The sequence below is a fragment of the Amphibalanus amphitrite genome, unplaced genomic scaffold, assembly GCF_019059575.1.
Source record: "Amphibalanus amphitrite isolate SeventyFive unplaced genomic scaffold, NRLGWU_Aamphi_draft 000776F_arrow, whole genome shotgun sequence".
NCBI classification, from domain to species: Eukaryota; Metazoa; Arthropoda; class Thecostraca; order Balanomorpha; family Balanidae; genus Amphibalanus; species Amphibalanus amphitrite.
The window spans coordinates 162,037-186,906 of NW_024882270.1; the positions used below are offsets into that span (position 1 = coordinate 162,037).

General features: G+C 50.9%; 1 protein-coding gene across 1 annotated transcript in view; it reads right to left on the minus strand.

The window, feature by feature from the left end:
- LOC122365997 (potassium voltage-gated channel protein Shal-like) overlaps positions 1 to 24,870 on the minus strand; it is a 65,518-nt gene that overhangs the window by 6,968 nt on the left and 33,680 nt on the right. Inside the window, exons 2-3 of the mRNA XM_043337710.1 lie at positions 10,050 to 10,212; positions 8,395 to 8,580 (exon numbers count right to left, since the gene is read on the minus strand). Of these exons, the coding sequence (XP_043193645.1) occupies positions 8,395 to 8,580; positions 10,050 to 10,212 (349 nt within the window). The remainder of the gene's footprint in view (positions 1 to 8,394; positions 8,581 to 10,049; positions 10,213 to 24,870) is intronic.

The window sequence follows — 24,870 nt, forward strand, 5'->3', positions numbered from 1 at the left end:
TCGCGTTCCTGGATAGTATAGCGTTTTTAATCACTCGGCGCCCTTCTGGGAGAATGGCGCCCTTTTGACAGCACTGCACCCTTCTCATGGTCTAACGGCGCCCTCCTGACCGTCTCGCGCCCTTATGTCTCTGTCCACCGTGCATCCCTCGACTGTTCGGCGCCCTTCTGGCCTCTCAGCGCCCCTGGACCACATAGCGTTTTCAATCACTCGGCGCCTTTCTATGAGAATGGCGCCCCTTTTCATGGTCTCAAAGCGCCCTCGTAACCGTCTGGCGCCCCTATGTCCCCGCCAACTTAGCACTACTGACTGTTCGACACCCTTCTGGCCTCTCAGCGCCCCTGGACCACATAGCGTTTTCAATCACTCGGCGCCTTTCTATGAGAATGGCGCCCCTTTTCATGGTCTCACGGCGCCCTCGTAACCGTCTGGCGCCCCTATGTCCCCGCCAACTTAGCACTACTGACTGTTCGACACCCTTCTGGCCTCTCAGCGCCCATGGACCACATAGCGTTTTCAATCACTCGGCGCCCTTCTAGGAGAATTTTATGAGAGACCATGCCCTATTTTATGAGAGACCGTGAGACCTTGCCCTTTGCATGGTCTCACGGCGCCCTCGTAACCGTCTGGCGCCCCTACGTCCCCACCAACTTAGCATTACTGACGGTGCGGCGCCCTTCTGACCTCTCTGCGCCCCTGGGTAATATAGCATTTTTAATCACTTGACGCCCTTCTGGGAGAATGGCGCCCTTGTCATGATCTCTCGGCGCCCTTGTAACCTTCTGGCGCCCCTACGTCCCCTAAGCGTCCTGGCGCCCCTACAGCTGGGCACCCACAATCTTTTTGGGAAAATTACACCCCTGATAATGTACGTACACTTGTGATCGATCCTAATTGACACCTCTATGCCTCCTATCAGTCTCATCTCACATTTTGCCACCAATGGCATTTCCGGTTGAACAAAAGGCACATACATGCTCGGTAAATAACAGCGTCACAGACCAAGCAACAAGCGACCAAGCAACCACACGTTACCAAACCAACAGTCACACCACTTGCCGTGGACGATGCACGGACTCGGACTCACCGGACGGAGTCGCTGGCCCCCGCCCGCGCCGCCTCGCACCTCAGTGCGGCTATCTACGCGAAGCGGCGCCCCCTGACCACCGGCCAGTCCCGCGGGCCACCACCGGCGCGCGGCGGTTCGCGGGACGGTCCGGCGGCCCCCATATGGCGGCCCGGCCCACCCACTGCACAGCAGATGCTGGGGGGCCGGGCACGGGTTAGCCCGGATGGGGTAGGGCGGGGGCCACAAATCGCACGTAACGACCCCGCTCACGACACACACAGCCCAAGAGGGGCGAGACAGGCAGACGTGCGGGTGGGGGGGGGGGATTACAACCAGGCACTGAAGGTAAGGCCATTTGCCGTTCACAAACGTTCCGGATGTTTGTTAAGTTTTCGTCACATTCGTCTGCACGTTGCAGAAGCATGCATTAAAAAGCTGCCAATTGCGCTTCAAATGAAGGAAGAAACAAGGTTAAAAAAACATGCGAATTGGAAATGATACCTTCTGTACAGAATGCTTGCTTATAATAAATAGTAGTTTAGCTTAGTTTAGTTATGTATTGTTGGAGCTCATTTTCTTTGGAGAACTGTAAACCGGAGCATCCCCACGAGGTCAGTCGACAGGGGCCCATCATCGGCTGTTGCCTGTTCCTCGGGCCCGATGGCCTGAGCAAGGCCTTCTCAGCGGGCCCTTCCGTTTCTGGGGCCCGGCCAGGAAAAGCTGTTCCTGAGACTGAGCCGGAAGCGAATATCTGGGCCCGCTTTCTTGATACATTGTCGAGGCCGAGGACCCATTACTCAAGCTCAAAAGCCTGGTCCAAGGCCTTCTAAGCGGGCCCTTCCGCTTTCGGAGACCTCCCGGGCCCCGGATTGTCATTGGCTTGACCCGATCCGCTTTTGGGGCCCGGCCAGGGAGCACCGGCAAGGCCTCATGGGGCCCTTTTTGGACCCGAAAGCCTGGGCAAGACTTTCCCAGCGGGCCCTTCCACTTCTAGGGCCCGGACAGTCCCTGTGACTGGGCCTGGAAGAGGAGTTTTCGGATCCGCTTTTCATAACCTCTCCAGGGCCAATTAGCTCAAAAGCGGGACCTTCGCGCCCGGTAAGGGACCCGTTTGGGGCCCGGCAGGCGGCAGGGCCATAGGGGCCCTTCCTCAAGCCTGAAGGCTCGAACAAATTCTTCTGAACAGGCCCTTCCACTGTTTGGCCCTGCCGGCCCAAAACTGTCCCTGGTTTGGCCCAAAAGCGGGCCCTTCGGGCCCGCTCACGGGCTGCCTAGCGGGCCCTACCGGGCCCGCTTTTGGGGCCCGGCAGGGCCCAGGGGGGGAAGGGCGACCGCCCCCGTCGCCCCCCCCCCTTGGATACGTCCCTGATTTGACCTGACTTTTATCAGAAGATAACCTAAGCTGCCTGACCCACATAATTGCATTTGCTATGTAAAATGGACCATAAAACATGCATCACATAAAATTTTCATATTGTGACCCTCAGTGACCTGACCTCTGTGACCTGACCTGGTATCAGTGACCTCAAGTAGCAAAATATGTGTTTGACGAACAATTAATTCCCCATCGATGATTTTCAATGACATGCATTCTACTCGATTTTACAAACATTTCTTGGAATGACTGTAAACGGTGAGAATTCGGCCTTTGACCTGACCTGTGACGTCATCGGTTTGACAGCTCGGTCAATGAAATTGGGTCACAAGGTAGTTTCCCGTAGGCATGGCTTCGTATGTACGCAGCGTTATCTAATATACAGGGTGGGGCGGAAAGATTTGCCGTATGTAAGCATATTTATAGCATTTATCTTCAGTAATATGCATTTTTAGTTCATAAATTTCAACATTTCAACTAAGAAATAATGTAAGATTGCGATTAGCCCTGTGTTCCCTATGTTCATCAATGCTCACATTTTCGTGCGATCAAATGATGACTAAAATGTCATTTAACCCTATTAGTGGCAGGCTCCTGGCTACCCCATATTAGTGGCAGGGGGGGCTGTTTACGACCCCCCCTTGATATCTCGAGATCTAACCGGCCGATTTTCAAAATTCAAACGGCATTCGATTTGGCTCAACGAGATCTACATTTCTAAAAAAAAAAATTAAAAATGTCAATAGGGGGGTAGAGGGGGGTAAAAACGGGCAAATTGCAGATACATTTTAGACTGTTTATCACGGCCATGTTTCTGAACCAATCTTAACGCAACTTTTGCCGATCGATAGAGAATGAACCAGGAATTCACATGGATTCTAAAAATATGCATTTTCAAAAATCATAGGCGGATACAGATCATTGAGATTGGGGGTACACAAAAAGTATAGTAAATAAGGTTTTTGTTGGTACTGTTTCTAAAAAGGGTGGCAATGGTCTTGTTATGTTACAATTTTCTTATGAGAGAACGACTAAAATTGTATTGGTCATGCATAGGCGGTGTCAGGGCACCTATGTTGGGAGGTAAAAAATAACCCCCCTTTTTGGACGCCTGGATCCGCCTATTATAGCAAAAACGTTTCAATAGAGGATGCACAATAACTTTGTATATGTTATCACATGATACCTTTCATTCACTGTTCGTAAAACTGGTGCAGCATCGTGATCTTCGCCCAAATGACTCGCTTCACGAATAGGACCCCCAATTCCCAGTGCTCTGGAGCCGCCCCTGGTAAAGTTATGAACTTGAAATTTTCAGGGAATGTGCCCAATTTAGTTTTAGGAAAAGTCAGAAAATTTCAGCATCGTAGCTTCAGCGGTTTCGGAGATATTCCCGAAAAACCTGAGGGGTGGATAAAAACAACCCCCCCCCCCCTGCCACTAATAGGGTTAACGTTGCGAGAGATATTCAACCATTTCCTACAATTGTAAATTAAAAGAATTCGGCTGACAAATGGTGTATTTAGCATAAAAATGGGATAGTTATCATTTTACTTCGATCCAGTACTTATGTACTTACAGTATGATTGCTGGTGTTTCGTGGATGGTTACGTTACGTTATGTGTATCTGACTCTGATCCGTTTCCGAAGCCCCTGAACCATGCATAAAACCATACATAAATATTTTAAATATTTTAGATTCAGCTCACTGCATTCGTTTGGCGTCGCTTCGTATGTTTTTGCTCAACAGCTCAATATTTCATAGAAATCGTTGATGTTTGTTCTTTTCTATCTGGAGCTTTTGTTTGTTTTCTTGCTCGCTGAATGACAATGACATCGTTTGGGAGAAGAGAGGAAAGGAGTAGTAAAAGTTATGACCTTTTGCTTAACATGTAGACCAAACATAGCCTGCGCATATCCGGTGGACCATTCAGAGTGGCGCGAACAGCATCAACTTCCGTGAACACAGGTCTTCCGGCTTTTTCCGTGTTCTATGTCCGAAAGCGTGGTGGGTGGCGGCTATAAATAGACACTGCTCGGGACGGTCATCGATCTGTGCGGGCACCAGTCTCGTCGGCGCCAGTACCGCGGCCGACGCGACGGCATCGACGGCTTAGACCACCGCTCGCGCTGGTCAGGGAAACGGTCCGGTCAGACCAATGCAGGTCGGGTCAGCGGTAGGATCAGACCGGTGGCTAGGTCAGTGGTCTAATAATATCGCTGATTATCAGGCTGGGAACGATCATATAAAACAAGCTCAGGGAAGGACGCCACGGTAATGTAACTGACGGCGTATTATTTTGCAAATTTATGGTATTAGTCTGGAGCTACTTCCCACACTTACGTAAAACAACACGCAGTTAAGGTCAGTGCTCCACCAGCACACTTGTTTGAACGTTTTTACCTCGAATATCATATCAATGATGGTCAGGTTTCAGAAAAGGGTACAGATTCATAAGATTAACGACAACTCCCGTCCGCTTGGAAAACAGAGGACGAAGAGAGTGAACGGCTTTTGATGTTCTTCAGAGCGTGATGGAGGTGGACGCAAAATTATAACCCGCGCCCTGCTGGGGGGGGGGGTGTTTGAACACCCCCCCTTGTGGTTTTTCGCGAATATCTCAAAAACGGCGGCGCGGAGCGCCGCCGTTTTTGGTACACCTTATCATACATCGATTCTACACATGTTGTGAAAATTTCAGACTAAGGTCATTCAAGGTCAGGTCACCAGGTCACTTGAAGTGACCTCACCTCATAAAAAGTTTCAATGTCTGTCATAGCTACACCGAGTAACCGATCGCTTTGAAACTTTCAGCGATTGCTAAGAGCAATAGCATGTACAAAATGTATATCTCAGAATTTTGATATCGATGACCTAAGGTCAGGTCAATTTTGCGACCTCCCCATTATAAGTCAATGGGAGAAAATTGAAATACGCCTCTTTTGGACGAAAGACATTATAAACACTCCCAAACACCGAATTACAAGTGGTTTAGACACACTGAACATGAAAATGGTGTCCTCGACCCTTGTTTGTGCCCTGAGGTCATCTTAGGTCACGAATGGTATCTAACAGTTTTTCGCTAATAACTTTTGATAGAGGCATGCTGGAGCGATGAAAATGCCTTAGATGTGTTCAGCTCGACGATACGGATCGACTGATATGCAACATGACCCTTTCCGGTCAGGTCATGACCTTGACCTGAGGTCAAATTTTCAAGTTGACCTTTCAAGGTCAAGTTATAGTTCATTCGATGCGCCTTGACGAGAGGAACACGATGCCGGTAAAAGTAAGCTCGTACAAGGCTTGGGTCAAAAGTTATTGCTGAAAAACTGTTTCCGAAAAAATCTGCTATTTTTGCAGTTTTTGCCCCCTGCAGGCAAAACCGTTGACGTTAGGTCAAATCTGAGAGAATTACTCAGAAAGGGCGTTTATAGGGCTATCGAATGCACTTTTCCGCGGCGCTGTAGCTCTATTGGTTCCCGAGTTATGCGTTGGCTTCTTGGAAATTTTCGACATTCGACCTGGAAATCGGCGAAATTTTGCCTTCAATGACCTCTGGTGACCTGACCTTTGACCTGACCAAAAAATTGACCGAAGTGATTTCGTCATTATTTTTTACGCTCTTTCGAACGCCGCCTTCCGCGTATCGCTACGTGGCCCAGGAGCCGAGTTACGAGGGGGGGTGTTCAAACACCCCCCCCCCAGCAGGGCGTGGAAATCCAGGACCCCCAGCCGGGCGCGGGATAATAGTGTTTTTTTCATCATCAATGGATTTCTTATCGAGATTCGGTAAAATGACACTTGAAATGGTTTGGCCACTGCATTAGGTGTATGAGCTCGAAAAGATGAATGATAAAAATGTTCCATGTTTTGTTCTTTGTCACGAAATTCTAATGGAAAATCTTTAAGTTGCAGATAAACTATGTTAAATTAAATCAACGAAACGGACTAGCACATCATATCTCCCACAACTTCAAATTCTGTACGACATCTTATCTCTTATCTCGCCACGTCGAAAGTTTATACCTCGTACATTCCCATCGATCACCGTAACAGGACAACGAAAAAACGCTGTACGTACACCAATCACAATTAACTTGACACAGCACAGCTGTTGGGGACCGACTCTCACAATGTCTATAGGGAGATAATTGAGCGTAATCACGCGAACACGCTAGCCTGATTGCCATTGGCCGGCAAGTACCGAGAATAGTCGTGGGGCCGTGGTATGGTGGACGGTTGCCATGCCCTGCACGTGTGCAGCGGAGGGGCACTGATCCGGTCAGCGCGCTGACCCCGGGCTGACGGCCGGTCAGTACGTGCTCAGTACGTGCTCAGCGCACCGTCTCCTGAGGTGAGCGGCCGACCTGGAGGGGGGGGGGGGGGGGGCACCACGCACGCCTCAAGTGCGCCGCGGATAGAGATAGACCGCGGCCGGACATTGACCGGCCGACGGCGCTGCACGCTGCAGCCTCTCTGGTTTGCCGAGAAGGTCGGAGTTCGAACTGACGCCTGACGGGTCCTAGACTCTCAGTTGGGGAGGTCTGGCCGATCTTTGTGGGTTGAGATGATTGAAAAGGCAATAGAGGCAGGCGGCAGCTACCAAAGGCCGAGCGCGGGCGGTAGCCAGTAGCCACCATAGGTCCGGGATGGTGTCCATTAACTATCAGCCACCATAGGTCCGGGATCGAGTCCATTAACTATCAGTCGCCATGGGGGAGGACGGGGTCCATTAACTATCACCCACCATAGGTCCGGGATGGACTCTCTCTGAAGCGGGGCTCGATGCCACAGGTGGTGGGCGGCTAAAGCGCCTATCCCCAGCTCGGCGGGAGCATCATCACAGATTACCGGCGGGCTTCTAAACAACCTGTGGAGCCTGCAACGCAGCACTTCAAAGCCGGCCCAATGACAACATAGGACAAAGTTCAAAGCGTCGATCTATACCGCTCACGCTGCCCTGAGTTTGGTAATGCTCGTTGGAACTGAACGGTTCGTAGGCAGATCACCTCTTAAGAAACTATGGAATTGTTTGGCACAAGAGCGGTATTTTTGGACTAAGTTTTACGACTTTTCTAAGATCTAAGCCCCAGTCAACTGCGCTTCGGTGCAGGGTGACGGTTCGTCCTGTGCTGTGTGCTGAGCCTGAGAAACGCCCGTCTCAGAGATCATCCCACGGAATGCCATACCGAAGCAAATATGAAAGCTCCGCCAGAGGCGCAAGATGGCTTCAATGCAACCGCATGGGGGCTTGATGTCCGTTTTGCTTAGTGTACCGTATATAAGAGCCTCAAGCCTGGCGGGCTGAAAATAGAACCCACACCGTGGAATCCATAACGGTGTTGGTCTTTTGATGAGTTGAAAATAGTTCTGAAAGCACCGTGCTCGGGGGCGATCGATGCGTGCACCCGAACAGTGGGCAAACAGCCGTAAATTGTCATCACGGCGGACGAATCTGACCGCTTCCCGTTGAACCACACATGCGAGCACCTCAGGCAGCAAACAGTGCTTATGATATTCAAAGTGCCCCCAATGGGCGGCCATGTTTAGACCCGTCCAGCCCGCTATCAAACCGAGTGAAGACATGCACGCCATAACTAAATACAGCCGTTCTGCACGTTATCAGCACATGTTCAGCATATGTGAGGCCAGTTGGAAGCGAGTCAGGCTTTAATGACGCACCATTTAACCGTTACAGTGACAGTGCATATGTGCATGCTAGTTTTATGGATATGAGAGTTTCACCATTGCAACACGGCAAAGCACTGTTGTAATACATGGCTAATTTGAAAACGCCAAATTAATTACTGGAAAGTGGAAGCCTAAGGACTAAACTGTTCGCTATGAATATCACGTATATGTAGTTAGCATCGAGTTAACCGTTGCAGCCTCTAACCATTGGGGGTATGTTGCGTCGGTTGGCACTGCAGCGTCAGATTAACTTACCGTGGTCTTCTCGAGGCAGCGTAACAAGTGGTGGTGCTGCATCTCGAAGATGTCGTCCTCCTTGTGCCCCTCGATCTCGAGGCCGGCCTCTTGCGCCGCCAGCCGAGCCTCCGAGGCCTTCTTCTTGTTGGCGAACGCCACGCCAGAAGAAGCCTTGGCCAGCTTGATCCTTGCCAATCGTGCTTTCTGTAACACAAACAACGCCCTTGCATGTGGTGACCTGTCTCCTATGATATACGGTCCTAACATGTGGTCAGATAGCCTGAGGGCACACCCAAACAGTCACCCGAGCTCCCGCAGTTACCGCGGCCAAATGACCTTTCAAAATGGACGTGGCTATGCATAAACTCTTTCCAATGGGCCTGGTGCCAGTGTTGCCTCGGAAATAGCCCAAGTTGTAACCGTGACGTCATAGTTAGATGACATTTATTCCTCCGTCGGGACAAAGAATTGTGATTTCGGGTCAAAGCGGGACACATCAGTACAACACTGCAGTGTAGGAAGACAAACAGGAGTCAGTAGCTGGTTAGATGGCCACTGAAACCTTCTCGACAGGACCACCGGCGTGCTCTTAGCTCTGCACCGGTCCTCCGGCGCCCTCCCGCTCGGGATGGACCTACTTAGCGCCGGTCGGGACTGGTTCAAGTCTACAAGACACACAACATCAAAGCAAACGCTAGGCACGCAGCCGTCTGTTGACGTGATCCTACCGCACCCTACCGATTTGTGAGCCACCGGGCCTCTCTCGTCTCGGGTGGACCCACTATAGTGAGTAGTGACTAGTGATGGACCTGCATAAAAGCGCTTCACGACAAATATTGTCTGTCGTAGTGGACTAAGTCGGACTGCAATTTACAGACCAATGGTCATTTGTACATACGATCATAACACAGTTAAGGGTGGCTTGGCTTCTCCGCATGCATAACTATAGTTATATCGTTAGCTTTTTCAGATAATGGCCTTGCTGACTGAAGCTGAACAATGTTATATTTTTATAGAACATGCTCGTTATTTATCTGGATGACACCGCTTAGACTCTGTCGTTTTATTCCAACATTTTAAATTACTATATTTTGCACTGGCGCTGACCAAACTAATGTGCCACCGATAATGTTGGCTCTACAGCGTAAGAACTCGCGGAGCTCAGCGGGGATCGATTCGTCGGCTCCGGGCGACGGTGTGTATTCTCCTTCTAATCGAATTACACCCGACAAACAAGGTTGATTAATTTTCAGCTGCCTAAGCGGTAGCGGTGGCGATGGCGGTCGTAGTGGAGGCTAAGGTGGCGGCGGTGTGGCAGCGGTTGCGGTGGAGGTGTGGCAGCGATTGCGGTGGCGGTGATGACGGCGGCTGCGGTGCTGATGATGACGGCGGTTGCGGTGCCGGTGGCAGTTGCGGTATGCGGTCTTGAATGGTAAAACCAGCGAAACTATAGCGAGCACAAATGACATTGCAGATATGAAGCTGAGACCACAGATTTACATACCTACCTCACGATATGGGACTGGGGCGCGGATTGCAGTCACAGATATCAGAAATAACAGCAACGTTTGTACATCATGGTACTACTCTCTGGAAGCCAATACAGCCAAGACCAACACGGGTTCAAGTCTACAAGACACAGAACATTAACTCAGGCGGTAAGCAGCACTAACCTTTTGCGCCTTGCGTTTGTCGGCGCGCTGGCTCTGGTGGTAGATCCGGCTGAAGTTGGAGACGATGACGGGCACGGGCAGAGCGATGACGAGCACGCCGCTGAGGGAGCACACGCCGCCCACCAGCTTCCCCATGGCCGTGCTGGGCACCATGTCACCGTACCTGCCGACACAGAGGTGGACTGATGAGAACACTCATCAGATTCCTACGGAGTCCAGTCAGAAGTCAAGACAACATGCAATTTGCAATTCTATTGATGTTGAGAAAATGTGCAAGTCACTTCTGAACAAAACATACCGTTCTTTCGAGAAATTTTATGGACTCGTGAGCAGCTCGACGATAAAAGCTAGCTTATGGGGTCAGCTGTAATGGTACGGGCATTGTTCAACACGGAAGTAGGAGAGACTGTGAGGATAACAGACCTGACACGGCCTCGTCGCCCATTACTACGGACTGCGATTTCGGCCGACATCCGTGACTGTCACAACAACACATAAAGCCAGACACTTCAATAAACCTCGCTGACGTGCATTGTCTCCGAGGAGGAGGGACGGACGACTGTTTACAACCGAGGGCTATTTGGCCTGTCAGCCCCGCGCCAAAACAGCGCGCCATGGATGCGGCCCCGCCCCGAGAAATGTTCGCACAGACGATTACCTATTTTTACATGTTCCGCACACAGCCTGATGTGTTGCGATTGAAAACTTTGTGGTGGTTTTGTAAAGCAGTGCTATGGCAGAATACTGCTAAATGCCCATTGTTGAATCAACTAACTTCAAATGCCAATTCTGATTTTCACCATTGTATCATCATACGAGACGGGCAGTCCGCTTTCTTTTTAGCCACACCAAAAATGTGCGCCAAAAAACGCACTTTTTAGCACCAAAAATGTGTTTCACCTCAATCACAATTTCCAAGTTGAGCGCTCATTTTTGCATAAAACATTATTATGACTTTTCATGATGTTTCAGACGAGGATACGTTATGTCATTGCATCTCTTTTTAGCATCAATAAGTTTCACAATGAAATAATACAAGTTATATAAATGGCATTTATATGTAACACATGCTCACATCAGCATGATAACAACCGCGTCTGAGTATACCCTATCCAATCTTTTACCCGTATCCTGACGGGCCGTTGGCGTGTGTTTTCGGCTCCTCAGCACTGAAGGTAATCACGATGGTGGGCCACGGCCGATTACTCAAGCGGACCATCCATCTGAACACTCGTTACTGCGGCGCGGCGTGGCGCTACGGCGGCCGCGGCTACGGCCGGCACGGCCGCCCGCCCTGGCGCTCCTCCAAAGCGGCGTGTCATGGGACCGGCGGTTTTATGCGCGCGCGACGGACGCAGTTGGAGTAGCGTGTCCTATACGCCATCAGCAGCGGGATAGGTGTGTGTCGGTGGGACCAAAGCAGTGGTTAGAGCTTGAAGGATGAATAGGCGCCGCAGTCTCGCAGATTTCATTGACAGAATGGAGCACCAGGACCCGCCTCACCAGCGCATGCACGGGTGGAGCACATAATCCACACAAGAGAAACCACGGAACTAACAGCATGTGAAACAAGGGAACCACAGATACGGTGCAATAAAACCCACACTAAAGTTGCAGTGGAGCTGAGCTGCTGGCCGCATGCCGCGCGTCAAGATCCATGTCGATATGTGTTTTGCTGTCTCATGTCCGATGTCTTTGAGCCCCTGTGGTCGCTGCTGATCACCGTTTATGTCAGCCTGATGTGTTGCTGTCCCACCGCGGCGTCCGGTCCCGCTGCGTGCTCAGGTGTATTCTGTCGGCGCGCGACCGGCCCGCCGTCAGCGCCGCTCTCGGTCAGCGCCGCCCGCCACGCTCTCATACACTCAGCCCCGGGCCACGGCAGCCCCACACGAGGATCGAGCTCGACCCCCGCCGTTCCTTTCGCTGTCGACCAATTTACGTCCAGAGTTGACACTTATCGCTCACATTTTGTCAGATTCCTGCCTTCTCCGCGAAAATATTATGCTGCTTCCTGGCTGGCTGGAGAGAAATAACTGGTCTCGTATCGACCTGGCCGCAGGAGAGCGTCTGACGGCGCTACCAATCTAAGTAAACCAACTAATGTAACATTGGAGGAGAGTGAGGTTACGACAGGTCAGGACCAAAACAGGGAGTTACGGGACGTCACCAAATCGCAGTCATTAAAGCCATTAGTGGCCATTGACGTCACAGACGGACATTTAATAGGCCTCATTGAGTAAGGAACATACGCAAAAGGCTTGTAAGCTACCAAAGGTGTTATAAAATGAAGTTAAAGGTAGTGTGCCAGCTTTCCTGGACCGTATGGAGTTAATGGCCCAGATAAGGAGAACCGGATTTTTAGAACTTATCCATACCTTCAAAACTCATGGAAACGTCTTAAATTCTTCAAATTTTGAGTACCCCAGTGCGAAATTCGCCCCGACGGGTTGTCGGTCGTACCCCAACCACATTTCACACCACTATGAACAATAAATGCACACACTGAAATCGCCAGAGGTGAATAAAACTCAAAAGCTGTCACCTACGCGATGTCTAGCTGTCACCAATTTTTTACAAGTAATCTTGAAATAGAATGTACTTTTTTTGGCGTTTTCTCATCACCTTTTTAGGCCTAAAAAAATGAAACTGAGACTAGAATGTGAAAAAACTGACCTTTCAAATTTTGGACTCTGGGACCTTTCAAACTTCGGACCTTTCAGATTTTGGACAACGCATCACCACATTTCAGTGACACAACACAACAAAAATAAATCACTACCACCCAACTTACCTTATAGGTCTGATCGACGTCCTAGCTCATCCTGGCTTCCTGATCCAGTTCGATCAGAATTCAGAACTCACGAAAGGATTGCCAGTTGTCACTGATTCACTTGCCTTTGCTTCAGTAGTCAGAACCAATTATCAACGCTCCTACCAACACCAAGTTTCTGGGACCGATGGTCATGGACCTCACCCCAGTTGTGGCCCAGATGTGACGTCCCCCGTCCCAGTCGCCCGGTCCTTCCCTACTCCGGCGGCGGCCAAGGCCGCGCCGGCCGCCCCGGTCCCCGCCACCGTTCAACCGGCGACGAGCGGGGACGAGCTGTCGCGCTGTCGCCGTTTTTCCTGCGTTGTCTATGGCGCTTCACAACGCACCGGCTGTCACACCGCCGGGATTTTTCAGCCCCAGCTGTCTACAAAGAGACGACGCTGTTAAATTTTTGTGCCGTGGTCCATAGTGGCCGTCTATGGGAAAACAGCTCTGATTTTAGCGGAAACGGACTAGTTATCTATTTTAAATGCATCAACTGAAATGCTCGAATCTGTCTCGTTATGCCTATTGGCTGTCACCTACGCACGCAGGCGAGTAGCAGGGTTTTTTTCACCTCTGGAAATCGCTATTACCGATATGCTCATCCAATCAAGTTTCGATAAACCCGTTCATCATCATCTCCTGCGGTTTCGAACACGCCTGTTAGGTGGTGCGGTAGACCGCGCCCAAAGCCAGGGCCCCGGTAACGTGAGGTAGCCGAGTCGGGGCAGCGTGCGCTGACCCAAGCCGGGGCCGCGCGTCCTCCCGGTGTCATGTGATAACCCGGGGCTGCCCGCGGGGATGCGGTAGACCGCGCCCAAAGCTGCAGCCCCGGCTTGGGTCAGCGCACGCTGCCCCGACTCGGCTACCTCACGTTACCGGGGCCCTGGCTTTGGGCGCGGCTTCTGCTCATACTTTGTGGTGCGGTGGTGGTGCGTCGGGCCGCGCGCTCTGACTTCGGCCAAGAAAAATGCGTCAGCTGATCATTGTCATTTCTGCCACTTGCGTGTGGTGAAATGGGGTCATAACTTAAGAGACGGCTTTTTCATATCAATTATTTTACATAAAATCATATTTCAAACCATAAATAATGTTCGACAGCCAAATAAAAGAAACAATACCAATACAGGCTTACAGTTTAACCCTCGCCCATGTAGGGGGGGGTTGGTGCACCCCCCCCCCCCCCGAGGCTTTTCGGAAATAGTGCAAAAACGGCGGCGCGCAGCGCCGCCAAATTTTGGGTACCTTATGGGGCAAACCTTGCGCATCTTTTGATAAAAAAAATTTGACCGGGTCATGTCAGGTCACGGAGTTATGACGTCACAAAGGGAACAGCCTCCGGCCGGATTTTCACAAACTGAGTGGCAACATCCGAGGTTTCCTGCCGGTGGTACGGACATCGGTTGATGGATCGTGATGAAACTTCCCATGAATGTTGGGGCAAGTATTGGCTATCATATGGTATAAGAAACTTGACCGGGTCAGGTCAGGTCACGGAGCTATGACGTCACAAGAGGAACAGCGTCCGGTACTATTTTTGAAAAGCGCCCGAACCACTATTTTGCTAATTCTTGTCACCTCAATGGGAATATGCAGCAATATTAGCTTCTATATGGAGCAAATGGACCTCCCAAATCCAAAAATACAATCAGATTTCAAAAATTTAAATTTTGGTTTTTCGAATTTCTGCCGCCGACTGTGACCTTGCCGACTTCCGGCGCTCCCAACGCGCCATTTTTAGAGCTAGGGAAACGAAATACATACCAAACGATAGAGAATTGATCAAGGAACACGATAGTGAAGGTTTCAAGTCGATATCTCCGACCGTTTTGCCGCAATCGCCGCGGAAAGTTGAAAAAAGTCTATTTTTCCGAAAATTTGACCTTTGACCGGTCAAAAGTAGGTCAAATGTTGACCTAGGACCAAAAAATATACCACCAATCGCGAGATCTCGGCGAGAGCAATCCGTTGGTCTTTTCCGCTAGGCTCTACGACGCTCCGTTTTCAAACGCCAAGGGGGGGTCGCACCAACCCCCCCCCCCCCCCTGCATGGGCGAAGGTGGCAGATCGCCGTTTACGGGCGAGGGTTAACCCTCGCCCGCACATGCCATTTTCCCATCCTAGAACGCACATGGGGGGGTGGTTGCCACCCCCCGCGCCATTTCGTTCCTGTTGGAGATAGAGCTTAGCAGTAAAGACCAAAAAGATTCTTTGGGAAGAGACGAATCCAATGATACCCAGTTTTACCTTCTCCGGTCAGTCATTGACCTTCCAGGTCAGGTCAAACTAAAAAATATTGCTGTTTTGGGTCACCGTTGGATATCAAGTGTGCTGCTTATCAAATACCGATAACGATGCTGTTTTCTGGTGCCAAGCCAGCTAGAACCTCTTGTCACACTACCCGACCAGAATTTTGCTGCTGAGGTCATTTCAGGTCAAGTTAGGTCAAGGTCAATTATATGTGTTTGTATGTCTGTGTGTGTCTGTGTGTATACTGATGTGTGCACCGATTGTTTTTGGGTCCATATTACATGAAATCATGATCTGAGAAGCTTTTACCAAAAATTCAGTCAAAAAACTTCACAAAAAGTAAATTCAGCTTCCCTAAAACGCAATTATCTTAGATGACCTAGGTTGACCTTGACCCTGACCTTGACCCCTGTACGTCGTCGAACAACATGTTCCATGATAGGTGGGAGGTAAGACTGGCAAAAAAGGCCGAAATCAGGGTGTCAAAAGCTCACAAGGCCCATGGCAAGCGCAAGATGTTGAGAATTGGCCATTTGGGTCATGACATGACCTGAAAAACAAGGTCATATCTCCGAAACCAAAAATCACAGAAACTTGAAATTTTCAGTGGACATCAAGAAAGGATAGAGGAGCAGCTATACGAAAAATTAGCCTTCTAGCTTTAAAAATGTTGAGTGCAGAGCAGAAAGACTACCTGGGGGGGTGGCAACCACCCCCCCCCCCCCATGTGCGGGCGAGGGTTAAGGCTCGACATTGTGTTGTCTACAATTAGACAGCTGATAACTCATTCCCGTACGTCGTAACTCTATAATGACCTTTGCTTATTGTCACATGTGCGCCGCATTGGCGATTGTTGCCGACGCCTGTTTGCAGTTCAGCCCACTACAGTTGTTATACATATCGAAAAACCGATAAACTTTTAGGCGAAAAAGGCACTATTCCAGGCCCATTTTTGATTTTTTTTGCGATATTAGGTAAAAACAAAAGCTTCTTATCCTAGGAAAAATAAAATGGGAAATCTTTCAAAGGTGGCACACTACCTTTAATGATTGCACAACATGGCGATTTTTTCCAAATCCTTTGAATCCATAGGTATTTCTGAAGGAAGTCGCACAAAACGCATGAAATTGGCTACCTGCCATTTGCGAAGAAAGCTTTAAAAAGACCAATTTTGATGAAGGTCAAGCTTGGCAATTGACAAAAGACAAAACTATCGGTAGCATATCTGCCTCATGCAACTCAAGCGCACATTATTGCGAGCAGTTAACTGATGTTTTTGTTTTTAAGTCACGTCTGACAGGTTTTGAAAACAAAGAACATATGATTGCTTTTCCCCTTAGCCCACTGCGCTTATTTGACATGTGAAATAAACAAAAGGAATGAGCATGCTAAAAGGTTTGTTAATTATGTTTGCTCGCGCCGCACCGTATCTAAACATCCCTGGATCCTGCGACTACCTACAGCAGTGACGAAAGCACTCAGGCCTGCAGCGGGCGAACCCAGGAGCACGTCAATGTCACTTTATCTTCCGTGACGTAATCAGCGAGCCTAGCCGTAATTAGCGCCGAGCATTATTTGCCAACTGATGACGTCATTCACAAGTGCAATCTGACTGATCGTTTGGAGAGCAGATTTTCAGTGCTCACTGCATCTTATAATCACGAACCTGGGGGAGGGCGGTGGTTGGGGTGTACCCGAGCGGCTGCTACGGTGAGCAGATCGTCCGGCGAAATACCCAGAGACAGCGCGTGACGGCCAAATTAAAGCGTCCGACTCGAGGCTGTTTGTCAAGCGGAACATCACGTAACTGACGCTGCCGAGAGTCCGAGACCGCTGCGTTGGCAGTGCGTTTGATTCGGAGCGGGCCGCGTGGCTGGTGCACCACCGCGCCGAGCTTCAAAGGCCGCGACACTTATTGGCGAATCCAGTAGGAAAGGTGGTTTGGGACATCCGCTCTTCGGGGCATGCTCTTTAAAGCGTGTACTTTTCCAAAAAATCGGGCCTTGCTTCCTCATAATACGTTTGGTAGACTAAATTGAATTTTTCCTAAAAGTTGTTACAAGTAAGCAATGGGCAATGATTGGTCATTTGTTCAGCATCAAGTTATTTTACTTGCACTTTGAACTCTAAAAACTGTCCAGTTTTCTCCCAAGTGAAGAAAACGACCAATTTTGTTATTTTCAGACATTGGGGGAGGATAATGCCCCAAATGTCTCCTTCATAGATTTACCAGTGACTGCACGGCGGGTTCGGTGGTTCGCTAATGCATAGAAGTCTCTCGGCCGGCCGATCTCTCAATGTCCGTCCCCGACGAGACCCTGCCGGCACATGAGAGAGCCGACTTCCCAGCCAGCCGGCCCCGCCCCCGACCTGCCCCTGACGGGACCGGTCACGCACGTGCTCGCCGTGTGCGTGACGTCACGGCCGCTGTCTGCTGACGTCACTGCTGGCACCAGCTGTGGATAGGCGAGCCCGGCCGGTGACGCCTCCTAATTGAAGAGGGCCTGTCCGTGTAAAAAACACACGCGATCGCCAGCTGGTATCCTGAGAAGGTGGCCAATCGGAGCGCGGGACCAGGTTGCGCTTACCTGAGGACTTGGCATTCATCAAAGGCATAGGCGGCGGAACGGGAAGGGCACTGGGGCACCGTGCACCCCTTTGATTTTGGCATTTTAACACTAGCCCTATGGGCGTTGCATGGAAAGAATGGGACCAAAAGTCGGCAGTGCCCCCCCCCCCCTTTAATTGAAGGTGTTCCGCCGCTACTGATCAAAGGTCACTGTCCTCCAGGTCAAAGTGGCGACTGGCGGCTGCAGTACATATACGCGCTAAATGAGACATATCCCTCGCCAGGCGAGGGCCCTTTCCATAACACGGACGGTGAGGGGGGTTGTTCGACCCCCCCCCCCTGGCGATTGGCTCCTATGGCACTTAGAAGCACCAAATTTACAGGGTAGGTGGGTCCATAGGAGATCTCGCCCCTGTGAAAGTTTGGTGACTCTAAGTCAATATTTAGGGGGGTTTGGGGTATGAGTGCAAAAATTTTGCTAAAACATGTCAAACGTTTTTCGCTTACAACTTTTTATCTAGTAAAGATAGAACGAAAATAAAAGCACCAGTGAACTCAGGACGCCTGTGCGCATCGAATGATATACTTTATTGTCAATTTATGTGAACTCTGGAATTCAGTTGCCGCTAAGCTAGTCCAATTTTACCCTGACCTTGTACCGGTTTTTGTGACCTGGTGACCTGACCTGAAAAGACTGGGACTTCAAATTTTCAGGATAGGTGCGAAAAAGCTGCCCCAGAGAGTATGCCAAATTTGGCGGCGCGTTTTTACGTTATTTGCGAAAAACCTTAGGGGGTTGCATCAACCCCCCCTCGCCGGGCGAGGGATATATCCCACTGCGCCGCGCCGGTTGCTGTAAATAAGATGGCGAAAGGCATCACATCTGATATAACTAATAGGTAACTAGAATCGAAATGTTCGAAAATCTACGCAGCACCTTTGGCAACCGTTATAGACATAAAAAGAAAGAACAACGCGATAGTGTGTTTCCCAGTATGGTCTTGCAATCAAAGCTTTAGGTTTTATAGTGCATTTTTATACTTGAGAAATATGCTTACTATTTCTCAAATCTAAAACCATAAATCTATGCTTTTAGGCATCCCAAGGTCCACATCTCTTGCACAAACAAAATTAACCCTTGAAGCTTATGTCCTAACGTCAAGACTCTGGGGAAGCTGTTAAATATATTATCATTCTTACGGTAAAGTCAAAACATGCAGTGAAGGGCATGAACGATACATAATCGCGACAGAAGTGTCAAAGTGATGTAGGATTTTTGGGTTTCAGCGCAGGACCGTATACGAAGGTCTTGACGTTATCTTTGCTCAACCGGCGATCGGCGAAGTTTTATGTGCTAAGTTTCGCTGCGGGAATTATTGAGTTTGGCTATGACACTGCTCCAAATAACGTTTGTTTGCAGGGACTTCAAATTTCCTATGCCCTTAGCTATGCCCATGGAACATTATGCCTTACTGTCATGATTTGTCTGCAATTAGTTATGGTCAAAGCTGTTTAATAAGGTGCCTTGATGATACGAGCGAATGGTATTCCAGGCGACATTTTGCTGATCTGCGAAGACTAAAAAAGACGGAATCGCGAGATGAGGGCCCATGCAATGAAGATGATGGCAGTTTTGCTTAGCTCCACTAATTCATTCCGATAGCACATAAAAAAGCATAAAAATGCCAGCTAAACCATTGTGCTTTATGGCGGCAAACGATGTTTGTATTATAAAATTAGTTCCTCCATAGCCCGTGTGTCACCGTTATGATATGTTGCATAGAACTAAGAAGCTTGAACTGAGTTGAACAGAGTTGAGCTAGAACTCTGCTCAGTAGCGGTGGTCCTTGCATCAGTCTCACATGTAGAATATCCATTCGGATTCGATGTTTGTCGTGCTCCCCGCCCGTATAATGCCAATGTGCCTGCCCCGGCGAGTTCCAGGTAACACGTACCGTGGGAGAGCCCAGGTGGCCACCATCAGGACGCGCCGACCCGGCCGACAGAGCGGACCAGCGAGCATACCGTCTGTGGCCCGCCGCCGCGCGCCGCTCTCAGACCGCAGAATGGGGCGATGACATTCACCTGCGACCATCAATACAGGCCAACCGGGGTCTACACCTGACCATGCGTTAGCCAATAGTTATTCATTCTATAACTATATTTAAAGGTAAGTAAAAAATGAAATGGTCAGCAGATCTACCTATACTTATATATGATTTGTCAAACGACGGAAACAAGTTCGCACGAAGGTCTTTTCCCCACCGTCGGTGACTGGGGGACCGATGGGTCAGAGGAGCCCACCAGTGCCTCGTCGCCCCACCGCCACCGTGACGCCCGCTTTATAGTTTCCCGGCCACCGGCGAAATGAACCTCATCTTCTAACGGTATGCCGCAGTTCACAGCAGTGACATTATCGCACACTGCCCGGGAAACACTCAATTTATCTCCCGGTCCAATAGACCATTATTGGTAATCTATGGGCGCCGCCTCAGAGAGCTGCTCTCTAGGCAGAGCGGTAGAGGATAGGGAGGGTGCTCCGCTGCTCTAATGAAGCTTGGTAGATCATTTTATTGATTAGTTGATAATACTAGCATAATATTTAAAATAATAATCATATGTAGGTAGGCTGTAACGATACAATCGCTCCATAAGACCAAAATGATTGTTATGCTAGCAGACGTTGCTAGTTCACGTCAGTCCTGCCAAGAGTACGAGAGTTGCCTATCGATCATGCTGCAGTGCAGGATGTCCTTGGCAAACGACAGTTTTATAGCGCACCCCGGCAATGCATCACCAAGTGACGTCATCGATTTACGTCACACGGCCACCAGAAGCGCTGACGTCATCCGCGCGCTGGGACAGTCGGCGAAAAACGCCTCTTGCGACACCGGCAGTGACCTGACACCGACACTGACACCGGCTCTGACATCGATACTGAAACCGACACTGAGGACATACATGCCACGGCCGATTGAAAAGCCTCAGACGATAAAGGTCTGTCACTGGTCAGGGGAGGTCTCAATTCATAACTCTACATACGTGCTCGTTGATGTTTCGCAGATACACTTTACTAATCACTAGTCGCTCTCATCTGTTCCTCTCCTTTCTCTTCTCCCGTCTCCATACTCGTCTGCTACCCGTCCCACATGGTGTCATCGTCACCGTCTCTCCATTTCTCCGCATTCGCCTTTCTCGTCTCTCTTATCCGTTCTCGTCTTCTCTGAGTTCTCCTCACCGTTTCCATCTCTCCATCTATCTGTCTATCAGTCTCTCCGTCTCTTCGCCTCCCCGTCTCTCTCCGGACCCCGGTGCGGGTCTCGGCCTCTCCGTCTTCCTGTTTCCGTCTCTCCGGCTCTCCGTCGCTTCGTCTCTCAACCTCTCTGGTTTCGTCTCCGTCTCTCCGTGCCCGGCGTGAGTCTATGTCTCTACATATGTATCCGTCTCTCTCCGTGCCCTGTATGAGTCTCTCGCTCTCTCCGTCTCTCCGTCTCTTTCCGGTCCAAGCGCGGGTCCCGGTCTCTGGGTATCTTCATCTCTCCGTTCCCGTCTAAGTCTCTCTCCACGCCCGCTGCGGGTCTCGGTCTCGCAGTCATCTGCAGCAGGCGGCGGTAATTTGGCGACGTGGCCGGTGGCCAGCGGGCGGCCACTGCCGGTGCCAAATCACCCGCGCCACCAGCTCTCCTCGGCACCCTTTGTACCGGGCTAATTGGGTAGCGCAACTGCACTGTGCGCGCGCCATTCTGTGCGTGAGGCAGGTCGGCGCGCGTCGACGGGCTCGGCCAGACAGACAGACAGACTGACAGACAGGCGGGCAGACAGGCGGGCTGACAGACAGACAGACAGACAGACAGACAGACAGACAGACAGACAGACAGACAGACAGACAGACAGACAGACAGACAGACAGACAGACAGACAGACAGACAGACAGACAGACAGACAGACAGACAGACAGTCAGACAGACAGTCAGACAGACAGACAGACAGACAGACAGACAGACAGACAGACAGACAGACAGACAGACAGACAGACAGACAGATGGCCATACATACACGACACACAGTCAGAAAGACATGCCTCCGTAACCGTGCATTAATGCATTACATAACCTGGCCTTTTTTGCCTTATCGTTGGCCGTTGGCTACGGTCAGCACTGAGCGTGCTATGAATTTTACTTGAGCTACCTCTCTGCTTGTGCAAACAAAATGGTTTGCTGCAGCATTAATGGTGATTGATGAATATCTTTTGTGTTATATTTTCGATTATACCGATGAAATTATCACGTTATACTTAGAACAGCGCATATGAGAGAAAGATATAGACGGGGAATGAGATAAAGATAGAGACTAGAGAGAGAGGGAGAGTGAGAGTGAGAGAGAGAGAGAGGGAGAGAGACTCATGTTTGCATTGCCGTCCTCCCAATATCTACCCGAAAACCAGCTACAGCCGATGAAACGTGAAAAGTATATGTTTGATGAAAGTATGCAGTTTCGTTCGCATAAACGTAGGCCACGTCCATTTTGTGGAAGGTATTCATTTTGAGCCTGCTAGTCAAGGGCTCTCACAATGTAGTTCTGCTTCAAAAACGGCTTTTACCGAGGAAAACACATCGATGACGGGAAGTTTAATGCAGTTGACTACTAAATCAGTGATTGATGGCCTAACTGGTGGGGGGACGGTGGGGTGGCCCAGTCAAACACAGTGATAACGACCGACATCTGAGCCACTCAACGTCCTCCGGCCACGACACGGCGGGTCGGTAGGTTAGGGGTCCCTAGACCACGACACGGCGGGTCGGTAGGTTAGGGGTCCCTAGACCACGACACGGCGGAAGGTTAGGGTCCCTATCCCACGACACGGCGGGCCGATAGGTTAGGGGTCCCTAGCCCACGACACGGCGGGCCGGTATGTTAGGGGTCCCTATGCCCACGACACGGCGGGTCGGTAGGTTAGGGGTCCCTAGACCACGACACGGCGGGCCGATAAGTTAGGGGTCCCTAGACCACGACACGGCGGGCCGGTAGGTTAGGGGTCCCTAGACCACGACACGGCGGGCCGGTAGGTTAGGGGTCCCTAGACCACGACACGGCGGGCCGGTAGGTTAGGGGTCCCTAGCCCACGACACGGCGGGCCGGTAGGTTAGGGGTCCCTAGCCCACGACACGGCGGTAGGTTAGGGGTCCCTATCCCACGACACGGCGGACCGATAGGTTAGGGGTCCCTAGCCACGACACGGCGGTAGATTAGGTCCCTAGCCCACGACACGGCGGGCCGGTAGGTTAGGGGTCCCTAGCCCACGATACGGCGGTAGGTTAGGGGTCCCTAGCCCACGACACGGCGGGTCGGCAGGTTAGGGGTCCCTATAGCCCACGACACGGCGGGCCGGTAGGTTAGGGGTCCCTATAGAACACGACACGGCGGGCCGATAGGTTAGGGGTCCCTATAGCCTACGACACGGCAGGCCGGTAGGTTAGGGGTCCCTAGACCACGACACGGTGGTAGGTTAGGGGTCCCTAGCCCACGACACGGCGGGCCGGTAGGTTAGGGGTCCCTAGACCACGACACGGTGGTAGGTTAGGGGTCCCTAGACCACGACACGGCGGTTCGGTAGGTTAGGGGTCCCTAGCCCACGACACGGCAGGCCGGTAGGTTAGGGGGCGGGGCCCCTAGCCCACGACACGGCGGGCCGATAGGTTAGGGAGTCCGCTGACCTACAACACAGCAGGAGACATCTGGGCTGAACATCGACTTCTGGACTGTGTTTTGTAAACGTAAGGCTGAGCTGAGCTTTGTGGGCTGCAGGACTAGCCTATAAGTTGAAAGCAGAGCTGCACTTTGTGATACTGGCTACGGCAGGGTCAGGTGCTGGATCGTGTCGGCTCCTGGACAGTGTCGGCTATTGGGTCATGTCAGCTGCTGGGCTGAGACGTGTACTGAGTCTGTGGAAGATGTTGGGCTGAGTTGCGTCGACACACCAGCATGGCTGAGACGAACGGCTGCTGAGTTGATATATGTCGTCTGGTGAGCTGAGATATGTCGTCTACAACTGGTCAACAGGTGGCTGCTGGCGTCAGATGTCAGCGCCAAAATACAGGGCCGCGGCCTCGCGTGCCGGCACCGACCGCAGCGCCGGTCAGCAGATCGCGTGCTGACCACCACCCCGCTCAGAAGCCTCGTTAGACGCGCTTGTGGCCGCGTCTAACCAATGACGGGCATCGAGACGTCTGCGGCAAAAACCGGTGCACGCTTCGGCAGAAGTGGCTGCACTGTTAAGAGCATTTCCGTCATTGAATCCTCTTCATGGAGGGGGGATTGGAAACTGAAAGTCTCTGCGAGTATATATTTCAATTGAAAGCCCGATGCTCCAACAATCAAATTGCGTTATGTATTAACGGATGAGGTTAGCAATGTTTTTCAGCTATTCTTGTACAGATAGTTTTGAAACTATATCCGCTTGGTTTGACCAGCTTCGCATGCTACTGTTGCTGCATCCTTAAGCTGCATCCGTGATTTAGTCTGACATCACTCCAAATGTAATTTCGACGTTACGTTACTTGGGACCATTTTGACACTGAAAGCAACTACATAAACACTCTGTATCACTGAGTTCATAAGTTATATGCACGATAGCGGCATATCATCGACAGCCCCCTAATAACGGTAAAGCTCACTAGTCCACTGAAATGCACGTAACCGTCTGAAACTGCATTTTGCAGGAGACGAGTGCTGACTAGCAGGCTGAAGTACACCGTTAAACATGCACGGTCCACTCTCTGTATTCGGTGATGTCAGGTCTGGGCTGATCGTGCTGTGCCGCGGCGGTCAGCGTTCCGAACTCCCTGCCGACGCGCCGGCCGCATGCATCCGACCGAGTTCTTGCACCGTTGCTATGACAACAAATCAATAGTGGCTGAGCACGCTAAGAGCGCCGGGGTGGCCGGGTGCAGCTCTGCGGGCGGGCCGTCCGGGCAGCGCGTGCAACAGGCCGGCCGGGCGCGCACGTGCCGCCTATTCATCCTCATGAGGCGGGCAGCCGGCGGCGGCTGCTGCCGATTGCGGCTGCGGCTCCAGCAGCTGTGACCGTAATGACGGCTCCGGCACCATTACCGTTCGAGCCCGCCCCCTTATACGGACGCACGGGAGGAGAGCCGGCCTGGCCGTATCTCTCCTGACGGATTGGTGCAAAC